Source organism: Opisthocomus hoazin, chromosome 7 (genome assembly GCF_030867145.1).
Source record: "Opisthocomus hoazin isolate bOpiHoa1 chromosome 7, bOpiHoa1.hap1, whole genome shotgun sequence".
NCBI classification, from domain to species: domain Eukaryota; kingdom Metazoa; phylum Chordata; class Aves; order Opisthocomiformes; family Opisthocomidae; genus Opisthocomus; species Opisthocomus hoazin.
The window spans coordinates 21048928-21066059 of record NC_134420.1 but is presented as its reverse complement, the minus strand read 5'-3'; the positions used below and the strand labels follow the sequence as shown (position 1 = coordinate 21066059).

The 17132-nt window shown below is 41.3% G+C and overlaps 1 protein-coding gene across 4 annotated transcripts in view; it reads left to right on the top strand.

The window, feature by feature from the left end:
- Positions 1–651: 651 nt before the first annotated feature.
- The window catches only part of NUCB2 (nucleobindin 2), a 30154-nt gene continuing 13673 nt past the window's right edge, over positions 652–17132 (top strand). Inside the window, exons 1-5 of one of the 4 annotated variants that reach the window (XM_075425488.1) lie at positions 652–885; positions 11245–11385; positions 12027–12134; positions 13435–13561; positions 16921–17024. In XM_075425488.1, the coding sequence (XP_075281603.1) occupies positions 11245–11385; positions 12027–12134; positions 13435–13561; positions 16921–17024 (480 nt within the window). In that variant the 5' untranslated portion in view covers positions 652–885. Of the gene's footprint in view, positions 886–11244; positions 11386–12011; positions 12135–13434; positions 13562–16920; positions 17025–17132 lie in introns of all 4 variants that reach the window. The other 3 variants (XM_075425487.1, XM_075425489.1, XM_075425490.1) reach the window with 3 other exon arrangements.

Sequence of the window (17132 nt, the reverse complement as noted above, 5' to 3'; positions counted from 1 at the left end):
GCCAACGGGAGGGTCAGCCTTCCCCGGGGGACATCGGAGCGACACCAGCCACCGCGACACAGCTCCGGCCACCGGCGGCAGGGACCTCCCGCCGCTCCCCGCGCCGGCAGAACCCCCGTCTCCCCCCCCGCCAGGCAGCAAGGGGCAGCACGGCCAGGCCGGGGGCCAGCCGGGGGTGTTCAGAACCGGGCCCCGTGCTCCCAGCCCCCGGGCCTGGCGCCTCTCCCCACAGAAACCGCAGGCCGGGGCTCCCCTCAGGGCCACCCGCCACTAGCCGAGGCGCGCATTACACGCGGCCCGGCGGCAGGCAGCCGCGCGGGGCTGGGGCAGGCGAGACAGAGCCCCGGGGCTGAAACAGCTCCCCGGGACCGCCCGGCCGCCCCCCTCCCGGGCTAACGGCCGCGCCGCAGCCCGCCCTGCCGCGCCGCCCAGGTACGCGCCCGCGTCCCCACCTCCCCCGTGACGCCAAAGGCGCGCGGCCCGGGCCCGCCCCCGCGGCGACCGCCACGTACCTTCCCCGGCGCAGGAGGCCGTCGCGGCAGCCCAGCCCCGCCCCTCGAGCAATCTCGCCTCGGCGTCCGCCGCTGCCCAATCAGAGCCCTCCGCGACGTCCGTGCGGGATTCAGGCCCGGCCAATCCCCACGCTTCGAGGGGCGGGACCCGTCCCCATGGCAACGGGAACCGGGGCCGCCGGAGCGACGTGGGGCAGTCGCGCCGTACCGTGTCGTACCGTGCCGTACCGTACCGTGCCGGGCCTCGCCGCGGCGCCGAGCCCCGTAGATCCTCAGGAGGACGTCCGGTGATCGCCTCGTTCATCTCCGCGGGCAAGAGACACCTCCCCCTTGGGAAGCAGCGGCCCCTCTCTCGCCGCAGGAGGACGGAAAGGTAGCATGGCCCGTCCCAGGCCGCCCTCGGGCCGGCCGGTGCTCCCGGGGCGGCGGAGGGGGGCGGCGGGAGGCGCCCGGCGGGCGGGGTGCGGGCCGGAGGCCTGGTGGCGGGGCAGCTCCTGTCAGGGGGAGCCGTTGGCCGCCCCGCGCGGGATTCGGGGAGGTGGGGGTGGGGGGCGGCGCGCGCTCCTTCGCGGGGGTTTAACCGCCCTCCCGCCTGTCAGGAATAACGGTAACGCGGGGGGAAGCGGGGCGGCGGGCGCGCCGGGGCGGGGGGAGGCAGCTGAAGTTTGACCGAGGGTGTCCCGCCGCCCGCCGGGGAGGAGCCGGCCCGGGTTCCCTTCCCTCCCCGCGCCCCTCGGGCGCGGGTGTCGGCCCCCGGAGTCGGTGGCCTGTCAGGAAGCAGCACTGCGGCGGCCCCGCTGGCGGATGCGTGAGCGGCTGGCTTGAAAGTCCCGGAGGGATGGATGCGTCCCTGGCAGCGGCGGCAGAGAAGCCCTGGCTGGCTGGTAGTTGCACCACCGCAAAAAAACTTCGGCTGCTTTGTGCAGGAGACTCGGCTGGTTTCCCTAGGAAGGATACAGCTTTTCTGCGTTGTGCTTGGCGTAGTAGCGCTGGAGGAGCGAGGTAAAATACTCTAGTGTCAGGCTAGCCGGTGTGCTCAGGAAATAACCCAAAAGAGGAGGTTGAAACGTGGTTATACAGAGGTGACTTTTTTTTCTGGAATGAAAGTGGCTGTGGTTTTTGAGTGTGGCAACACTTGAGTCAGCCTCTGTTGTTTGAGTTGTAAGTATTTGCTGTGGAGAAATAACGTCCAGTATTTTCAAAATTAGACCATCACAGTAATCACAATGAAGAACCAGTACACCACGGTATCAAGTTGAATGCGGAGGTTTGCATGGGGTTTTGTTTGTCATCTTGTTTTCTCCCACTGTGGTAGGTTGACCATGGCTGGACGGCCAGGTGCCCTCCAAGCCGCTCTATCACTCCGCCTCCTCAGGTGGACAGAGGACGGAAGGCTCGTGGGTCGAGATAAGGACATGGAGACATCATTCACCAATTACAGTCATGGGCAAAACAGACTCGACTTGGGGAAAATTAATTTAATTTATTACCAATCAAAATCAGAGTAGGATAATAAGAATATAAAAACTAAATTTTAAAACACCTTCTCCCCACCCCTCCCTTCTTCCTGGGCTCAACTTCACTCCCATTTCTCTGCCTCCCCCCGCCGCCAGCACAGGGCACAGGGGGACAGGGCATGGGGGTTGCAGTCAGTTCACCAGATGTTGTCTCTGCCACTCCTTCCTCCTCAGGGGGAGGACTCCTCACACTCCTCCCCTGCTCCAGCGTGAGTCCTTCCCACAGGCTGCAGTTCTTCATGAAGTGCCCCAGCATGGGTCCTTCCCACAGGGTGCAGTCCTTCAGGAACAGGCTGCTCCAGCTTGGGTCCCCCACGGGGTCACAAGCCCTGCCAGCAAATCTGCTCCAGCATGGGCTCCTCTCTCCACGGGGCCACAGTTCCTGCCAGGAGCCTGCTCCAGCACGGGCTCCCAACGGGGTCACATATATCCTCCTTCAGATATCCACCTGCTCCGGTGTGGGGTCCCCTATGGGCTGCAGGTGGACATCTGCTCCTCTGTGGACCTCCATGGGCTGCGGGGGCACAGCCTGCCTCACCATGGTGTTTTCCACAGGCTGCAGGGGAATCTCTACTCTGACGTCTGGAGCACCTCCCCCTCCTCCTCTTCACTGACCTTGGTGTCTGCAGAGTTGTTTTCTCTCACACGTTCTCACTCAGCTCCCTGCTGCTGTTGTTCCCCAGCAAGTTTCCCCCCCCCCCCTTCTGAAATACGCTATCCCAGAGGCACTACCGCTGTCACGGATGGGCTCAGCCTTGGCCAGCAGCAGGTCCGTCTTGGAGCCGGCTGGCATTGGTTTTACTGGACGTGGGGGAAGCTTCTGGCAGCTTCTCACAGAAGCCACTCCTGTAGACCCCCTGCTACCAAAACCTTGCAGTGCAAAGCCAACACATGCACTCTAAAGAAAAGTCCCGTATTTGACACAGCATTGGTGCAGTTCTACCCCAAATTCTGAAATGACTGCCCCTTTCAACTAAACGGAGCAGTACCAGAAAGATTCCAGCATTAAAGGCTGGATAGGAGATGAAGAGCCACTCAAAAATTGTTTGAAACCAGGTTTTGTTGTAACCTTTATGGGCCTCTGCTTCAGACTCAAAAGGTTTATGGAAGAAGCCCACATTTCTGTAAGCACTAAAGATCTGCTTATATCTCTTACTGTTATTTACTACACAGTGATCTTGTACAGTCACAGTGCAACATCCACCATGGGCCACAAATTATTAACCTGATTACATACAGTACCTCTTAACTGTGATTATGTATTTTCCCTTTACTCACTACTGTAATCTTTTGGACGGTGGCAATATTTTATTTTAGAATAAGAAAGATAGTTATATATAAAAAAAGTAATCATGTAAGTCTATCTTTAAATAAATTATGTTGTAATAGAACAGTATGAATATCATTCACTTCTAACCCAGGTAATTAACATAACAGAAAAAGGGGAAAACAAAATTACGAATTAATATTGCCCATTGGGTCTGCTTAAAACTTCTGTTAGCTATTGGATGCAAAGGCATCTAGTGTAGGCATCTGATGTAAATTTACATGTGACTCAATGCTATAATATAGCTTGAGGTACCATTATTTGATATCTGAAACTGTATTCAGAAACCCCCCCCAAGCAAATAAAAACTAAACAACGCAAAAAGAATGATTTTTTTAATAAGACTAAGGAGAAGTTTCCATAACTTGGCTGTGTGGTAATGGTAGTACTGCTGAACATAAACTTTTGGTTCATATAAGGCAAGTTAAAGGTTTAGTGTCAAAAGTTGCCCCCAAGTGATACGTATATAACGGAAACTGTAATTATGAAAGGGGAGAACAGTGGTTCTCTGAGATAATAGAAAATGTAAATTACTGTTGTAATGACTCAAATGTGAGACGTGTGGAAACACTGCCTCATGCTTCTAGTGATACACTGACTAAGCAAATGCGCTTCACAGAAGACAAGTAAAATCCTTTACCTTCACTGTTAAGTTAAAAGCTCGTATAGTGTTGCTTTGACTTGAACTCCTGTGCAGCAAAGGTGTCTATCTTGCGAGGTGCTGTTCTCTTGTCTGTTTGATTGCTCAGTAAGCAGAAGAGATCGCTGAGAATTTCCTGTTAGATCCATAGTAGACACAAGCCTTCTGGGTAGGGATATGCTTGTATGTAGCTGAAAACAAGGCCAGGTACTTAAGCCAAATCGAATTAAATGAGAGGCAAAATTCATGTTAATTTCCACAGCTTTTGCTCTTACGTGCTATGCATGATTTAACAGTTGGAACCATGAAAGCAACTGTGTTTTATTACAATCGTTTTAATCATATGCAGTTGTAAATATTGTCCTTCATCATAGGTAATTTGTGAAATATATAGACCCTTTTCATGATTACATTTATTATGCTTTATATTCTTTATAAAACAAGAGTGGGATGTTTGCATATTTGGATCCCATAGCAAGTAGAAATCAATGGGAATTAGCAAATTATGGAAATAAATCTCATTAGGCAGCTATCATTAAATGCCTAAATATTTTAAAATCTGGCTCCATATAATTAGATCTAGATTTATTCTTGTTAGCTATTTTGTATTTTCTTTCCAAAGGGGAGAAAAAGTACCTTGAAGTCCTAGGCTATTCAAGATTTACTTTAGCATCGTCCTTTCTTGTTGACTAGAGCAAACTGCATATTAGTAAAATAATTGAAATACTCTTTGATTTGAGATGAGGGTTTGAGTAAATACTTTGGTTGCACGTAGTAGCATATTTGAAACACAGTTGTTTTTTACGGCAGCACTGACAAAATTGCTGTTTGCATTTATATAAAATGAATTTGTGAGATTCCAGTTGTGCTGCTGTATTTTGTTCTGTATGGGAGCTGAATTTACAGTACAGGAAGCTGTATTTGTAGTGGTTTGTTTTTTTTTTTTAAATTGGATTTTGAAGTGGAGAAGAGTTTTATGATGTATACATTGAATTCAATACAAGTTTTTGCTTGAGTATTGGCTTCGTAATTCTTGTTTTTTTGAGCCAACTTTATTGGAAAGAATTGATAAAGTTATGCAAGTTCCTTTTAAAAACAAGACTAGTATTTCAGCATTCTTCAGTTAGTAAGATAGCTTTTTAGGCACTGATACTTACTTTTCTAAAACAATGATAGGGAGGTTCCTTGGAGGCATGTAGTATTATAAATATGTATGTGTATTTGTGTATGTGCACGCAGGTTTTTAAATAATGAACCATTAACATTGCAACAAGAAGGAAAAACAGTTTTCAAACTTACAACAGAGCTAAGCATGTGTAGCAGCAGCAGCCGTATGTTTTGCTTCTATGCTATCTTTGTTTCTGGACATACAGTTGCGTTGTAAATAGTGCTTACTTCTTTCCCACTTGAGCATTCATAGTTTGTGTTACTATACAGTATCCCTCAGCATTTGGGTGACATTTGATAAAACAGCTGAAGTGTATTTTTTAAAAAAAAAGGTTCTGTCAGCAAATGTTGTACTACACACATACCATCTTTTCTGATAAACTGAAAAAAGAAGCTATTCTATCAGCCAACTTTTAACTGTAAAGAGAATGAAGCAGATAAAGTGCGGTGAGAAAAATGTAACAAATACAAGTCAAAAGAAAATAGTTTAAGAAAAGTAAACAGGATGAGAGGAAGGGATTCTACTGCTTTTATGTACTTAAATAATACTGTTTTATATAAACCTATATGTACGTACAGTATTAAAATGCTTCCTGAGAAAATAAGGAATGTGTCCTGGTGCAGAGAACGAAGTGGGATGTACTGTAACAAAAGATTAGGACAGCATGTCCAAGTTAAAACCTGTTGGATATAGGTCAGAAGAAAAGAAGGAACATCAGAATCATGGGGTTAATGGACAACTTTGACAGAATAGAACAAACTCTTGAAGGGTAATGAGAGGAAAACTGTTGCTGCTTGTGTGGGTGGGACACTAACGCAAAGAGGGGAGAGAGGGAAAAATGATGCTTACGTATTAACTTTTAAAAGGATGAATTCTCATTTTGGAAGAAAAGTATGCAGATGTTTCCATGTTTTGAAAGATAACTTGTAAGGGGAAAACTATTGCAGATTGTAGCCGTTTCCCTTTTCACATCATTTTCTGCTCCTGTTTTCAATGAGAAATCTATATCTAGAGGACTGGTGACCTAGTGAAAAGACATCTTCATCACAGCCAGAGGTTTCTCTTAGCATCTTGAGCTGAAACAGGTTGTTGCACTTGCTTCTCAAAATTGTTGCCACATTTTAGTCATGCTAATACCAGTTTAACTCATGGACTAACATTGTGGAGAAGATACATTAACTATAGATTCATTGACTTTCGTCATTGGTTAAGGTATGATAGCTTACAGTGTCTGTGCAGCAAGTCCTGAAAGAAGAGGGAGGAGCTAACACTGATATTTCAGGTGTTTCCAGACAGAAAATATGGGAGAAGACTAATCTGTTTCTGCCTAATTTCAAACATTTAATGTATACTTTTAAGATTTTATGAGCTAATCAATTTGTATCTTTGTAAGTAATTATTAAAGAAATGGAAAAACTCATGGAATTAAACATTCTCTATTTAAACTCTGATATACAGACAGGTGTATCACTGTTTCAGAGAGGTGAGAACAGATTCAAGATGCTAGATGGCTTGCTCTAACTGCTGAAGGAGTACTTTACATGGTTCAGATATAACACTTGTAATATTCCCATTCTAGTACTGAGGTTAGAATATCCTTAGAAAGATGATTTATTTTCTCTCTTTCCTGTTTATTTTTTAATGCAGCACTGCATATGAAGATTGTTCACTTCTCCAATGTACAGCATTAAAATAGGAAGACACAGTACAGTCATGACTGTAGTTAATATTGCTATCAACCCGCATGTCTGCACTGTTTCTCATACAGGTTTAATTACTTCCATATCAGATACAGCAGGTGTGCGTGAAATTTTGTGAATAAGTAGGCTTATTTGTGTACTAGTCTAGATTTATGATTACATTGCCTATCATGGTATGCATGGGTTTGGCAAGTGCAAATGTGCAAGATGACATTTACAGTGTTGTACTATCTTGCTTCGTAACCATCCTCTGAGCTGCTACATGTGCAGACACTATGTGCTGTACACTCACTACATGGTTTTGCCTATCTCAGTTTTAGAATATTTGACATTGGGTGTTACATCGTTAAAGTATTTGCGCTTTGCTAGGAAGGTGATGGAGTACCAGAATTATGCTGTTTTCTGGGCAATACGTGTTAAGGAAAAGTAAATTTTCAAGTTTATATTATAAACGCCTGGCAGTTGTGTAAAATAGGTGTGCTAATGCCATGTTTAGCTGCTTGTGTTAGTGTTGCTAGAACAAACTTTAGAAACTGCATTTTGTACTTATCTTTCAAAGCCTGTAGCTCTTTATAATTCAAATATCCAGTCCTGTTCCACTGAAGTTGATAGGAATTTGTGATTAACGTTAGTGGGATCAAGATCAAGGTTGCTGGCAGACAGCCTGCATCTTTTCTTTTCCAGTTGTATTTTTCTGTTCATGCAAGTACATTGGTGGCTCTGTTTTCTGCTATGTCATTCCGTGTTTTTTAAAATACTTAATGCTCAGAGAGGTTTTATTTTTTTGTTTTCCCTGAAAGCTTAGGATATTGGCTTTGTTTATAAACTATAGTATTTGTCAGTTCTAGAGCACTACTTTTGTGATTAGTTCTCTTTATTTATGACAAGTAGAAATGTTTGTTTATCCCTCTAGGAAAGATGAGATTGGTTTCTGATACAAGCAGATTAGAGTTGTGCTACTTTTTGTCTAGGTAGGCTACATGTCTTTGACTAAAATAACTTCATTTTTGGATGACAGTTGTAACATTAGCTCTGTCCATCTGTTTTTAAGAAAGTAACCAGTCAGCTGGGCAGATTCACAACAATTTATATTTCTGTTAAACTACATAGCAGTAGGAAGAATATTAATAATAATAGGCTCAAGCGATGCACCCGTGGCAGGGCAGAAGGATGTATGCCATGCATTGTGTACCACTGATAACAATGATCTTCTGCAGCACAGTGATTGTCTGTTGACTTGGTGGCTCCCAGTCCTTACAGAAGAAACCATATCCCTGGATCAGACGCATATTCACCCCAAAATGCCTGGGAAGGGATGGGTATCTAAGAATGGGATTCTCAAAAGTCAGGAGCACTTGAAGTTACCTGGTAACAGGCTGAGAGTGGAATGACCTCTTAGTAGTAAAGTGTTTAGTGGAATAAAAACTGGAACCGCTGTTTTCCTCTCATCCTGCCTCTTGTCACTCTTCCCTCTAGTTGCTGAATTTTAGAATCATGCTGATTTTTTTCTTGCAGCTGAGTAATGTTAGAATTTGCAATGGGCTTGGTTTCTCTCTTCTAATGCACATCAGAGTAGAATGTGCTCAGTGACTCAGTCGTGACTGTCACACTCTAATGGTTGAGGCATGTCTTAGTCACCTACTTTTATTGAGGGAAATATGATGAATATAGTCTTGAACTAAGAGATACCTAAATACAGTAACTCTGTCTTCACTAGGTAATTATTTTTATTCTAGTAAATTTATTTCCAATTTACTTGTTGTAGCACAGATTGTGTAAACAGTTGGGTTCTTCAAAATACTGTGGGAAATCCTATGTTAAGCATAGTAGCCTGCAAAGTCAGCTGCAATGATAGAGATATTTTTTTGCTTATCCAGTTGGTCTTCTCTGCTTTTAATTCTTCCTGGTACTTGTGGATTTTTTTGGCCCATTTTATCAACAGGGGTACAATAAAAACACCCTGTGCAGAACCTGAAGCAAAACTGCCTGATGGGCAGTAGATCACCTACTTTTCAGAGCAGCTTATTACATCAGGTAGATGTCAAGAACGTATTGTGATGTCATCCAGTCATTAACATTACATATGACAGCATGTAATTACAAAGGTTGGTATTTCCAAGGGAACCCAAATTGTCCATGAGCACAAATCCCACAGAAGGTCAGCAGACCCAGTGAGACTTAGTTTGATTAGGGCTTTTGACAGATAAGCTGTGCTGACTGCTGCAGAAGTAGTTTAAGATGAAGTAGTTTAAGTTTCCAGTTGCCCATCCCAAATTTGCTGGCATCTACATCAAAATTAGGGGACTTGAAAACCTAGTATTTTTTCATTATTACCATTTCCTGTGATTAAATCCTACTGAAATTACAAACCTAGACTCAGCGTTTGTACAACAATATTCAGTAATTTAAAATGTCTGAAGTGTTGGAACTTTGGCACTTTTAAGAGTAATAGTGAATAACTAACTTCTTCATTCATCAGCTCTATTAAGTCACTGCAAACCAACAGCTTGTGTAGAAGTGTAGAAATTAACTTACTAGTTCCAGCAAATCAGTCTGGGTTTGGGGGTTTTTTTGTTTGTTTGTGTGTTTGCTTGTTTTAAAGGAATGACCTAGGCCAAGCTAATCAGCCTTGCTGTTGTGGCTCTGACAGTAGTGCTGACATTGAATCTCATACGCTCAATATGGCAGCAACAATAGCTTCTGCTTTCCCATCTGGTAATGATCAGATGTTAGTCTTTTTTTAAATGAAAGTAACAGGTATTTGCTGTAACTGAGCAGAATCCATTTAGGCTCTTCTTGCTGAAGATGTGATTAAGAAAAAACAGTTTCAGAGAATTCTTTTCATACTTGAGCCTTTGAGATATAAAGCAAAAGATGGATAGGTGGATATATTTTTATCTCCGGCTGTTGTCTCATCCCCAAGTAAAGAAAGAATATCTCTGCACATCTTCTATGCATTTCCCATTTTTTTCTTAATAAGAGTCTTTTATGTAATAGTTATGTGAATAAAAGGTGTCAACAATGCTTAATATTAAGTAGGTACTGTTATCTACATTTATTACATTAGTAAAGGGCCAGCTTAATCCAAGCAAAAGCAGTGTTTCACTGTTGCATACCAGAGCATGTAGTCAGGAAAACTGGCACCGACACCTTAATTACAGTTTGCCCCTTCCCTCCACTCTCCCCCTCCCCCCCCCAAAAAGATTTGCTACTGGTGGACGTGAGTACTTTGGATAGAATTACTTGCATGACTAGTTAAAGCGCTTGTGCAGAAATTCTCCTTGTAGCAGGTATACTTTTGATGTGTTTGCACGTTTCTTGAATATTATGTCTTTTTCTTTGACATATCTAAGCTAATTTTAGACAGTATTTGACTGGCAGCTTTCACTTTCCAGGAGGTGATTTATATTACCAATGTAATGTTGGGGTTTGCTCAAGGTTTTTATAGAATATTCAGAAACTGTGGACTGTCATAGGCTGAATTGGATGAATTGTCTCAGAACCCTGACTTCGCTGTCAGATGCTGGATAACCGTTACTACTTTTTTCAGCTGGATTTCCTCTACTCACCTTGTTTAAGTATTCCGTCTTATCAGTTTCTGAATGAATTGAGCTATTTTCAACCAAATTTGGTAGAGAGGGAGATGACAGAGATCAAGAACTCTCAAAGTGCTAGGTGCTCATCAAACTATGTGCTAGTTAGCCCTATACAAGACACCAAAGAAAGTCTAGGGAAGACTGGCTTAATATAGCTGCAGACTCAGCAATAATTTCAGATAGCGTGAACACTTTTTTTCAGGAATCTCTGTCAACTTGAAACATGGATGTAACATGGATTGTAAAATATTTTTCCTGCAAATAAATTTGGAGGGGAGGGGATCTTGACTGCAAATTAGGCAAACTACTCCATTGCTGAAACATAAAAACTGCTGGCAATACTACACCAAGATCTGATTCAGTATCCATGATTATATTTAGGAGTTTGCCAATAACTTCAGCAAAGACATGATCAGAGTAGGAACATCAGTATTAGTTATGCAAGACTTGGACATCCTAAACAAATGTATGAACATTGAGTGTTCCCACTTGTTCTGCAGAGCCATTGATAATACTTCAACACATTAAAAACCACTCACTGTTTACAGTACAACTTAGGTTTGTCACACAACTGTAAGATAATCTGAGGAAATCTGCTTGTGTAATAATGGTCTTGAAAAATTAAATATGTATTTAATTCTTTGAGTTTTAGTGTTCACTGAGAGTAGTAAACGTGGGAACCGAGTTATTACAGGTGTCTATGTAGGAATGTTAAAAAAAAATCTAATCAGTACAGTACAATAATATCACTTATGTTAATTTTTGTGACTTGGTCTCATTTCAGATGAAGTGGCTATCTGTCCTGCCCCAACAGTGTATTTTGCTGATGACATGTCTCCTCATGGCCTTGGAAGCTGTACCTATAGACATAGATAAGACGAAAGTTAGAGAAGGCCACATAGAAGGAGAGAAGGTAGAAAATCCAGTAAGTGCAATGAAATTTATCTAATTAAGTATTTTTGCCTAATTGTTAGTAATCTGGCTGTAGCAAACTCACTTCCTGAAATTTAGATGTTCTTTACTGGAGTTACTTGCAGGAAGGATACTAATATTAGCCAGTGTTGTCTTAGAGTCTACCATTTACTATGGTGTGGTTCCATTTAAATTTGTTCACTTCCCCCCCCGCCCCCGCCATGAGCTGCTAAAGGTGAGGTGGCACGTGGAAGGAATTCTCCAGCTTACGCTAGGAAGAACTGCTTACTGTTCTACAGAGACTTCTTTCAAGTGATTGAGTGGTCGCTTAGGAAATTCCACTCAGTGATTCCAGTTCAGTGTTTCAAATAGAACAGTAATGAATGAATTGCACTGATTTAAAAAAAACAACAACTATATTAACATGACAGATGTTTGTATATGACATGGATTCTTAAACACTTTTCTCCACTTCCTTGTCAGTTGCTGAAACAAATGCATCACAAGTTGTTATACGGCAATGATGCAAATCAGAAAAAAAAAGATATGTGAGAGAGTATAATGCTTGTGTTGCTGAGAATTCAGTTTCAGTTTAAACAAAATGGAATGTTTGGTACTATATTCTTTTCTCAACTTCAGATTCTTTTTTTGAAGGATACAGGATTGTATTATGATGAGTATCTCAGGCAAGTAATAGATGTCTTGGAAACAGATAAGCATTTCAGGGAGAAACTCCAAACTGCTGACATAGAGGAAATAAAGGTAGGTACAAAAAAAGAGTTCAGTTAAGGTTAATTAAATCCATAATCATGAGCCTTGTATGTTGTATTCTTTCTTCCTTTTTTTTTTCATACTCCTGTTAATTTGTGTGAGCTTAAGTTTCCTCTCATTTTTATATATGTACTAGATGTTTGTCTTTAGTCAAGCGAGATCAGAACTTCTGTTCATTAGAGAATACCCCATAGCATAAAAAAACCCCAACAACGTATACTTCAATGCATAGTTTCTGCCTTCTGCCTATCTACTAAAAAGCCAGTTTCAGACTTCATACAGGTAGGTGAACCTTCATGTACATTAAAACAGCTGCAAGAGTAGCTCTTACTCACTGTTGCCTGCCAAGTAATTTGGAACACTATTTTGAACATAGAGGTATATCTGCCTTCTGCAATTAAGGTAGTGTGTCACAAATGTATATGATGACATGGAAGAGAATTACAAGAAAGTCAGATTTTAAAGTCTGGGGAAATTGAGGAGTTGTGTTAGAAGTGAAGTCAGTGTATATAGAAATAAAATAGACTTCCGGCTTTCTCCGCTGCTGTCCTTTCTTTTGTGCCAACCCACATAGCACTCTCTCTAAAACCTCACCACATTCTTGTCTTTTCTACTTTAGTTCCTGGCTCTAGGTGGTGGCTGTTCTGCATTCCCTTTTATGAGCTAGAAATTCAGCAAGGGACAGGTAGGAAACAGTCTAAAGTGATAGACTTAAAGAGGAGATCCTGCCTTTGAGTTTCCTTTATCGCTTGTGTTGCCGTTGGCAGCTTTTGCCTCCTTTTTCTTCTGTGCTACATCTGGTGTTGCCCTTGAAGGTTACTATCAATTTCCAGTTCCTAATAAATACCCTTGCAATACACATTGATGGCTGTTGCTGTGCTGGTACCTTCTCTCAAGTCTTACAGCTGTCATCAAGTGGATGAAGAACACAGCACTTCGTGTGCATCTCACAGTTCTTTTGAACTAATATGAGAACATTTGATCAACAAATTTATCACTTCTCAAACATTATTAGATATTGCTGCTTCAAGGTCATGCTTTCGCTCTTTGGAGGAGCAACATACTTAGAAATTCTCTTTTCAGAAAGCTTTTAGGGTTCCTCTCTGTTTCTAGAACCACAAGCTTAAAATAATCTGAATCTCCTCTTTGAAAAAAATTTGAGATTCTTACAGTGTGGGCTACAGTATTGCCAAAGACTGCCACTAGTCTGCTGTCTTGCAGCTCGTATCTAATGGGAATCCTAAAGGCTACTTTCTTCTAGTTTTTATACATAACTTTTGTTTTTTGACAGAGTGGAAAACTAAGCAGAGAGCTTGATTTAGTAAGCCACCATGTGAGAACACGGCTGGATGAACTAAAAAGACAAGAGCTGGCAAGATTAAGGATGTTAATTAAAGCTAAAATGGATTCTGTTCAAGGTAAGAATACAAAATTTAACTAGGTGAGTTAACAGATGGGATTGTGTTGGAGGGGTGCCCAAAGTTCATCAGTTGTGCTTTGTTGTCAACGATAATGACTAAGCTGAAAGTGAGTGTCCTTTCTGAGCTGGCCTAGGGTCAGTAAAGACCCATCTTTATGGAAAATCAGGGACAAGAGAAAAGCCATCTGTATTTAATAAATAACTAAACTTGATTCTGGCAGTGGATTTTTCAGATACTTCTAATCCTTTTTCAACCTCTTTTTTATTTTTGTAGTGCATCAATTTATAGATTACTCACTAAGAACTAGTAACATAGTAGGACTGTGTTTAAGAATACAACATGACATAGCGTTTTATGTCTTTACAGAGTAGAAAAAGAAATTTTTTTTTTACAATCAGTTAACACTGAAGTTTTTCTCATTTTAAACTCTCTTTCCACCAATTAGAGTTATTGTACAGATTTATAACAAATATTAAACATTCCATCTTAGAAGATTATTTTACTTCTATCTGGGGTAGTTTTAAGCTCCTGAATAAAGAAAAACAACTGGAGTGAAAAAAATTCTCCATAGCATTTTCTTAAGTGCTAATGAAATCATACAAACTCAGGCAATTTCTTGTAATGAATAAAGTATACAGGTTTCTAATGATTGATTGCTGTATGTTTGTCTGGGAAATGGTGCTGTCCCTTTTTATTTCTTATTACTGACGAATTTTTTAAGTTTGCATTTGAAACTAATTCTGTAACTTTCTTATTAGTGGTTTCTTTTTGAAGAGAATTAGTTGCTCAGAAACAAGATCCTAATGACGGATTAAATTATATTGTTTCTGAAATGCTGTTTTTCACAAATAAGCTCTAATAAAAAGGGCTTAATTTGCCTATGCAGATGATTTTATTGTTAAAAACCTTTGCAAGTTATGGGGAGGGATCCCACTGAATTGAAGAGGTAACGTATCAATTTAAACTACTCCAAGAATAAGGATCTGTCTTCTAGGCTAAGCCGAATTTAGAGGTGGCAAGTAGGCTGAAGAAGTATGCATATGCGAGTACACGTTTACAGGGGTGTTACTAGGGTCAGGAAAGCATCAGATTAATTTGGTAAAAATAGATATTTGCAATGTGGTACCTTTCCAATGAAGCCTTTAGGTGCTATCACAGTATAATTAATGAATAATAATATGGAGTTGCCTGAGGGAGTCAGATCACCTTTCTGTCCTTTGCTTTCTTTTAATGAAAGTTCTAGTCCAGAGAGTATGGTCCACTGGTAGCTAGACAGCGCAGACCAGCAGTAGCCCCTCCGCAGGAGTCAGTGCATTGCCTCACATACCTGCTAGACCCCTTGTTTGTCTTCCTCAGATGGCTCTTAAGCTGCCAAAAGCCTGGTCTCATGCTCCTATTTCAGGCAAGCAGTCCAGCAATGTCATGGTGACACTCACAGTGAGCTAGCTGACAGCAGCATATGATACCTCTGTACATAGTAATTTTGTGTATTTTGAAATTTTTTAATAGTTTAATGGACTGATTACTTCTAGCTGTCTCTAATTCCGTAAATCAAGAGTAACAAACAGAGTGTGCTTTAGAAAAATAATTTCCCCCAACAGATCAGATCTGTTACAGTGTAAGTGTGAGATCTTACATTTGGGAAAGAACAAGAACAGATTATTCCAGTTCAAAATATGCAGATGACTACTAAGATGTGAAAACACGGGGAGTGGGATAATATTTTGTAAAGTTTATAATCAGCCCTGCCAGTGAGTACTTCACATCATGTACAATAAGTATGGCCAGATTTTCTATGAAATACATCTGCATCTGTACACCTAGGCAATGTGGAATCATAGAATCATGGAATGGTTTGGGTTAGAAGGGACCTTATAGATCATCTAGTTCCAACGCCCCTGCCATGGGCAGGGAAAGCTTCCACTAGACCAGTTTTCTTAAAGCCCCATCCAACACCTTGGAACACGTACAAAAGAGCATTTTATAGTAAGAGCAGGCAGAGCTATTTGATTTCCTTTTATTTGGTCTGTTCATCTTTTCCATATAATACCACTATTTTAGTCTTCTATCTGATCTAAAAAAGGAAAAAAAAAAAAATCACACAACCCCCCTGTTTTCCTCCCTCTCAGATCAGGTTTAAAAGAAAAAAACCAGGCTTGATATTATATTCTGCATATATTCAGTCCTTATCCAGATGTGTTTTTAAACATTTTCACCAAGATCCTACTAGAATGATCAGTACAGGACAGAAGAATATTAAGGGGTAGGTCGCAGATGATACAGTAATGTGGCAAGTAAATACTCTCAAATAGAATGAGTCTTTTCCCATAAATATAAGAAATGGAGGAAAATGGGCTCGGGGGCTGGGTTTTTGTTTGTTTATTTTGTTGTGATTTCTGGGGGGGGGGGGTTAAGCCTATTATTACACTTCTAAAAATGTTTCAAAAACAGGCGAAAGCGCATATATTTCAACAGAGATTATGATCTCACCCGGGAAGAATGATGCTTGAAATCTGCCCCAGCCAGTGTTTGGTGTTTGTGATAATACAAACACAGCATTGGGTGTGAGACAGATAGTTTGTCAAAGAATAACATGTTCAAAATTGTGTTTTCCAATTTTTTTTTAAAATAAAATTTCCTTTGCTAAGCCATCTAGTAAAAGCTATCAAAATTGTTATAAGTAACATGTCAAAGTATATGCTGCGTAAGATAGCATTATTATCTAGCATTAGCAGTCAGAAACTATGGTAACAACTATAAAAGCCTGTCATAGAAATGTGTTTTGTTGTTAGTGCATTGTATATTGATACTGTTGGGTATCATTCCTGTCATAAGGAGGAGAAATATTTGCAGCTTTTAGACACAGGACCTGACTCTCCACTGTCTTGCATTTCTCATTTTGCACAAATGAAATTTGAATATCTGCTTATCTTTAGCCAGGTATAAGTCACTTGCAGTTTGTACAGGGCAATAGAAGAGTAAGACTTCTCCCAGTTCAGGAAAAAGATGCAACTTGTTAGCTTTAATACTGCATGTAACCTCAACTATCTGATTTATATGAAAAAGAATAAAATATTTTTCTTAATTTGTGCATGTTAAATTATTGTGTGCAATGCAATACTGACGCATCAGAAGGAAGATAGTGCAAATTGCTATCAGGTTTGCTGATCTCCTTCTGGAAAAGCAACTTCAGAAGTGTTGGTGTAGCTTCCTCCAACAGTGAAAAAATTATCCAGTCCTCAGGGAGCCTCAGGTACTTACAAGGCACAAGCTCCCATATGAAAGTTTTTAACTTCCTGATCTCACTTGATTTCAAGCTTATTTTAATGTTTTACATTTCTACCTTGTTCTTTCAGACACTGGCATAGACCATCAGGCTCTCCTTAAACAGTTTGAGCACCTGAACCATCAGAATCCTGACAAGTTCGAACCTAAAGACTTAGATATGTTGATCAAAGCAGTGAGTGCTAGATATAAACTACTGTGGGTTTTTTTGTTATTAATTATTATGCTTTTCTTTCTCTGGTAAAGGCAAATCCTTTTATATATACTACTTCTTTATAAATTA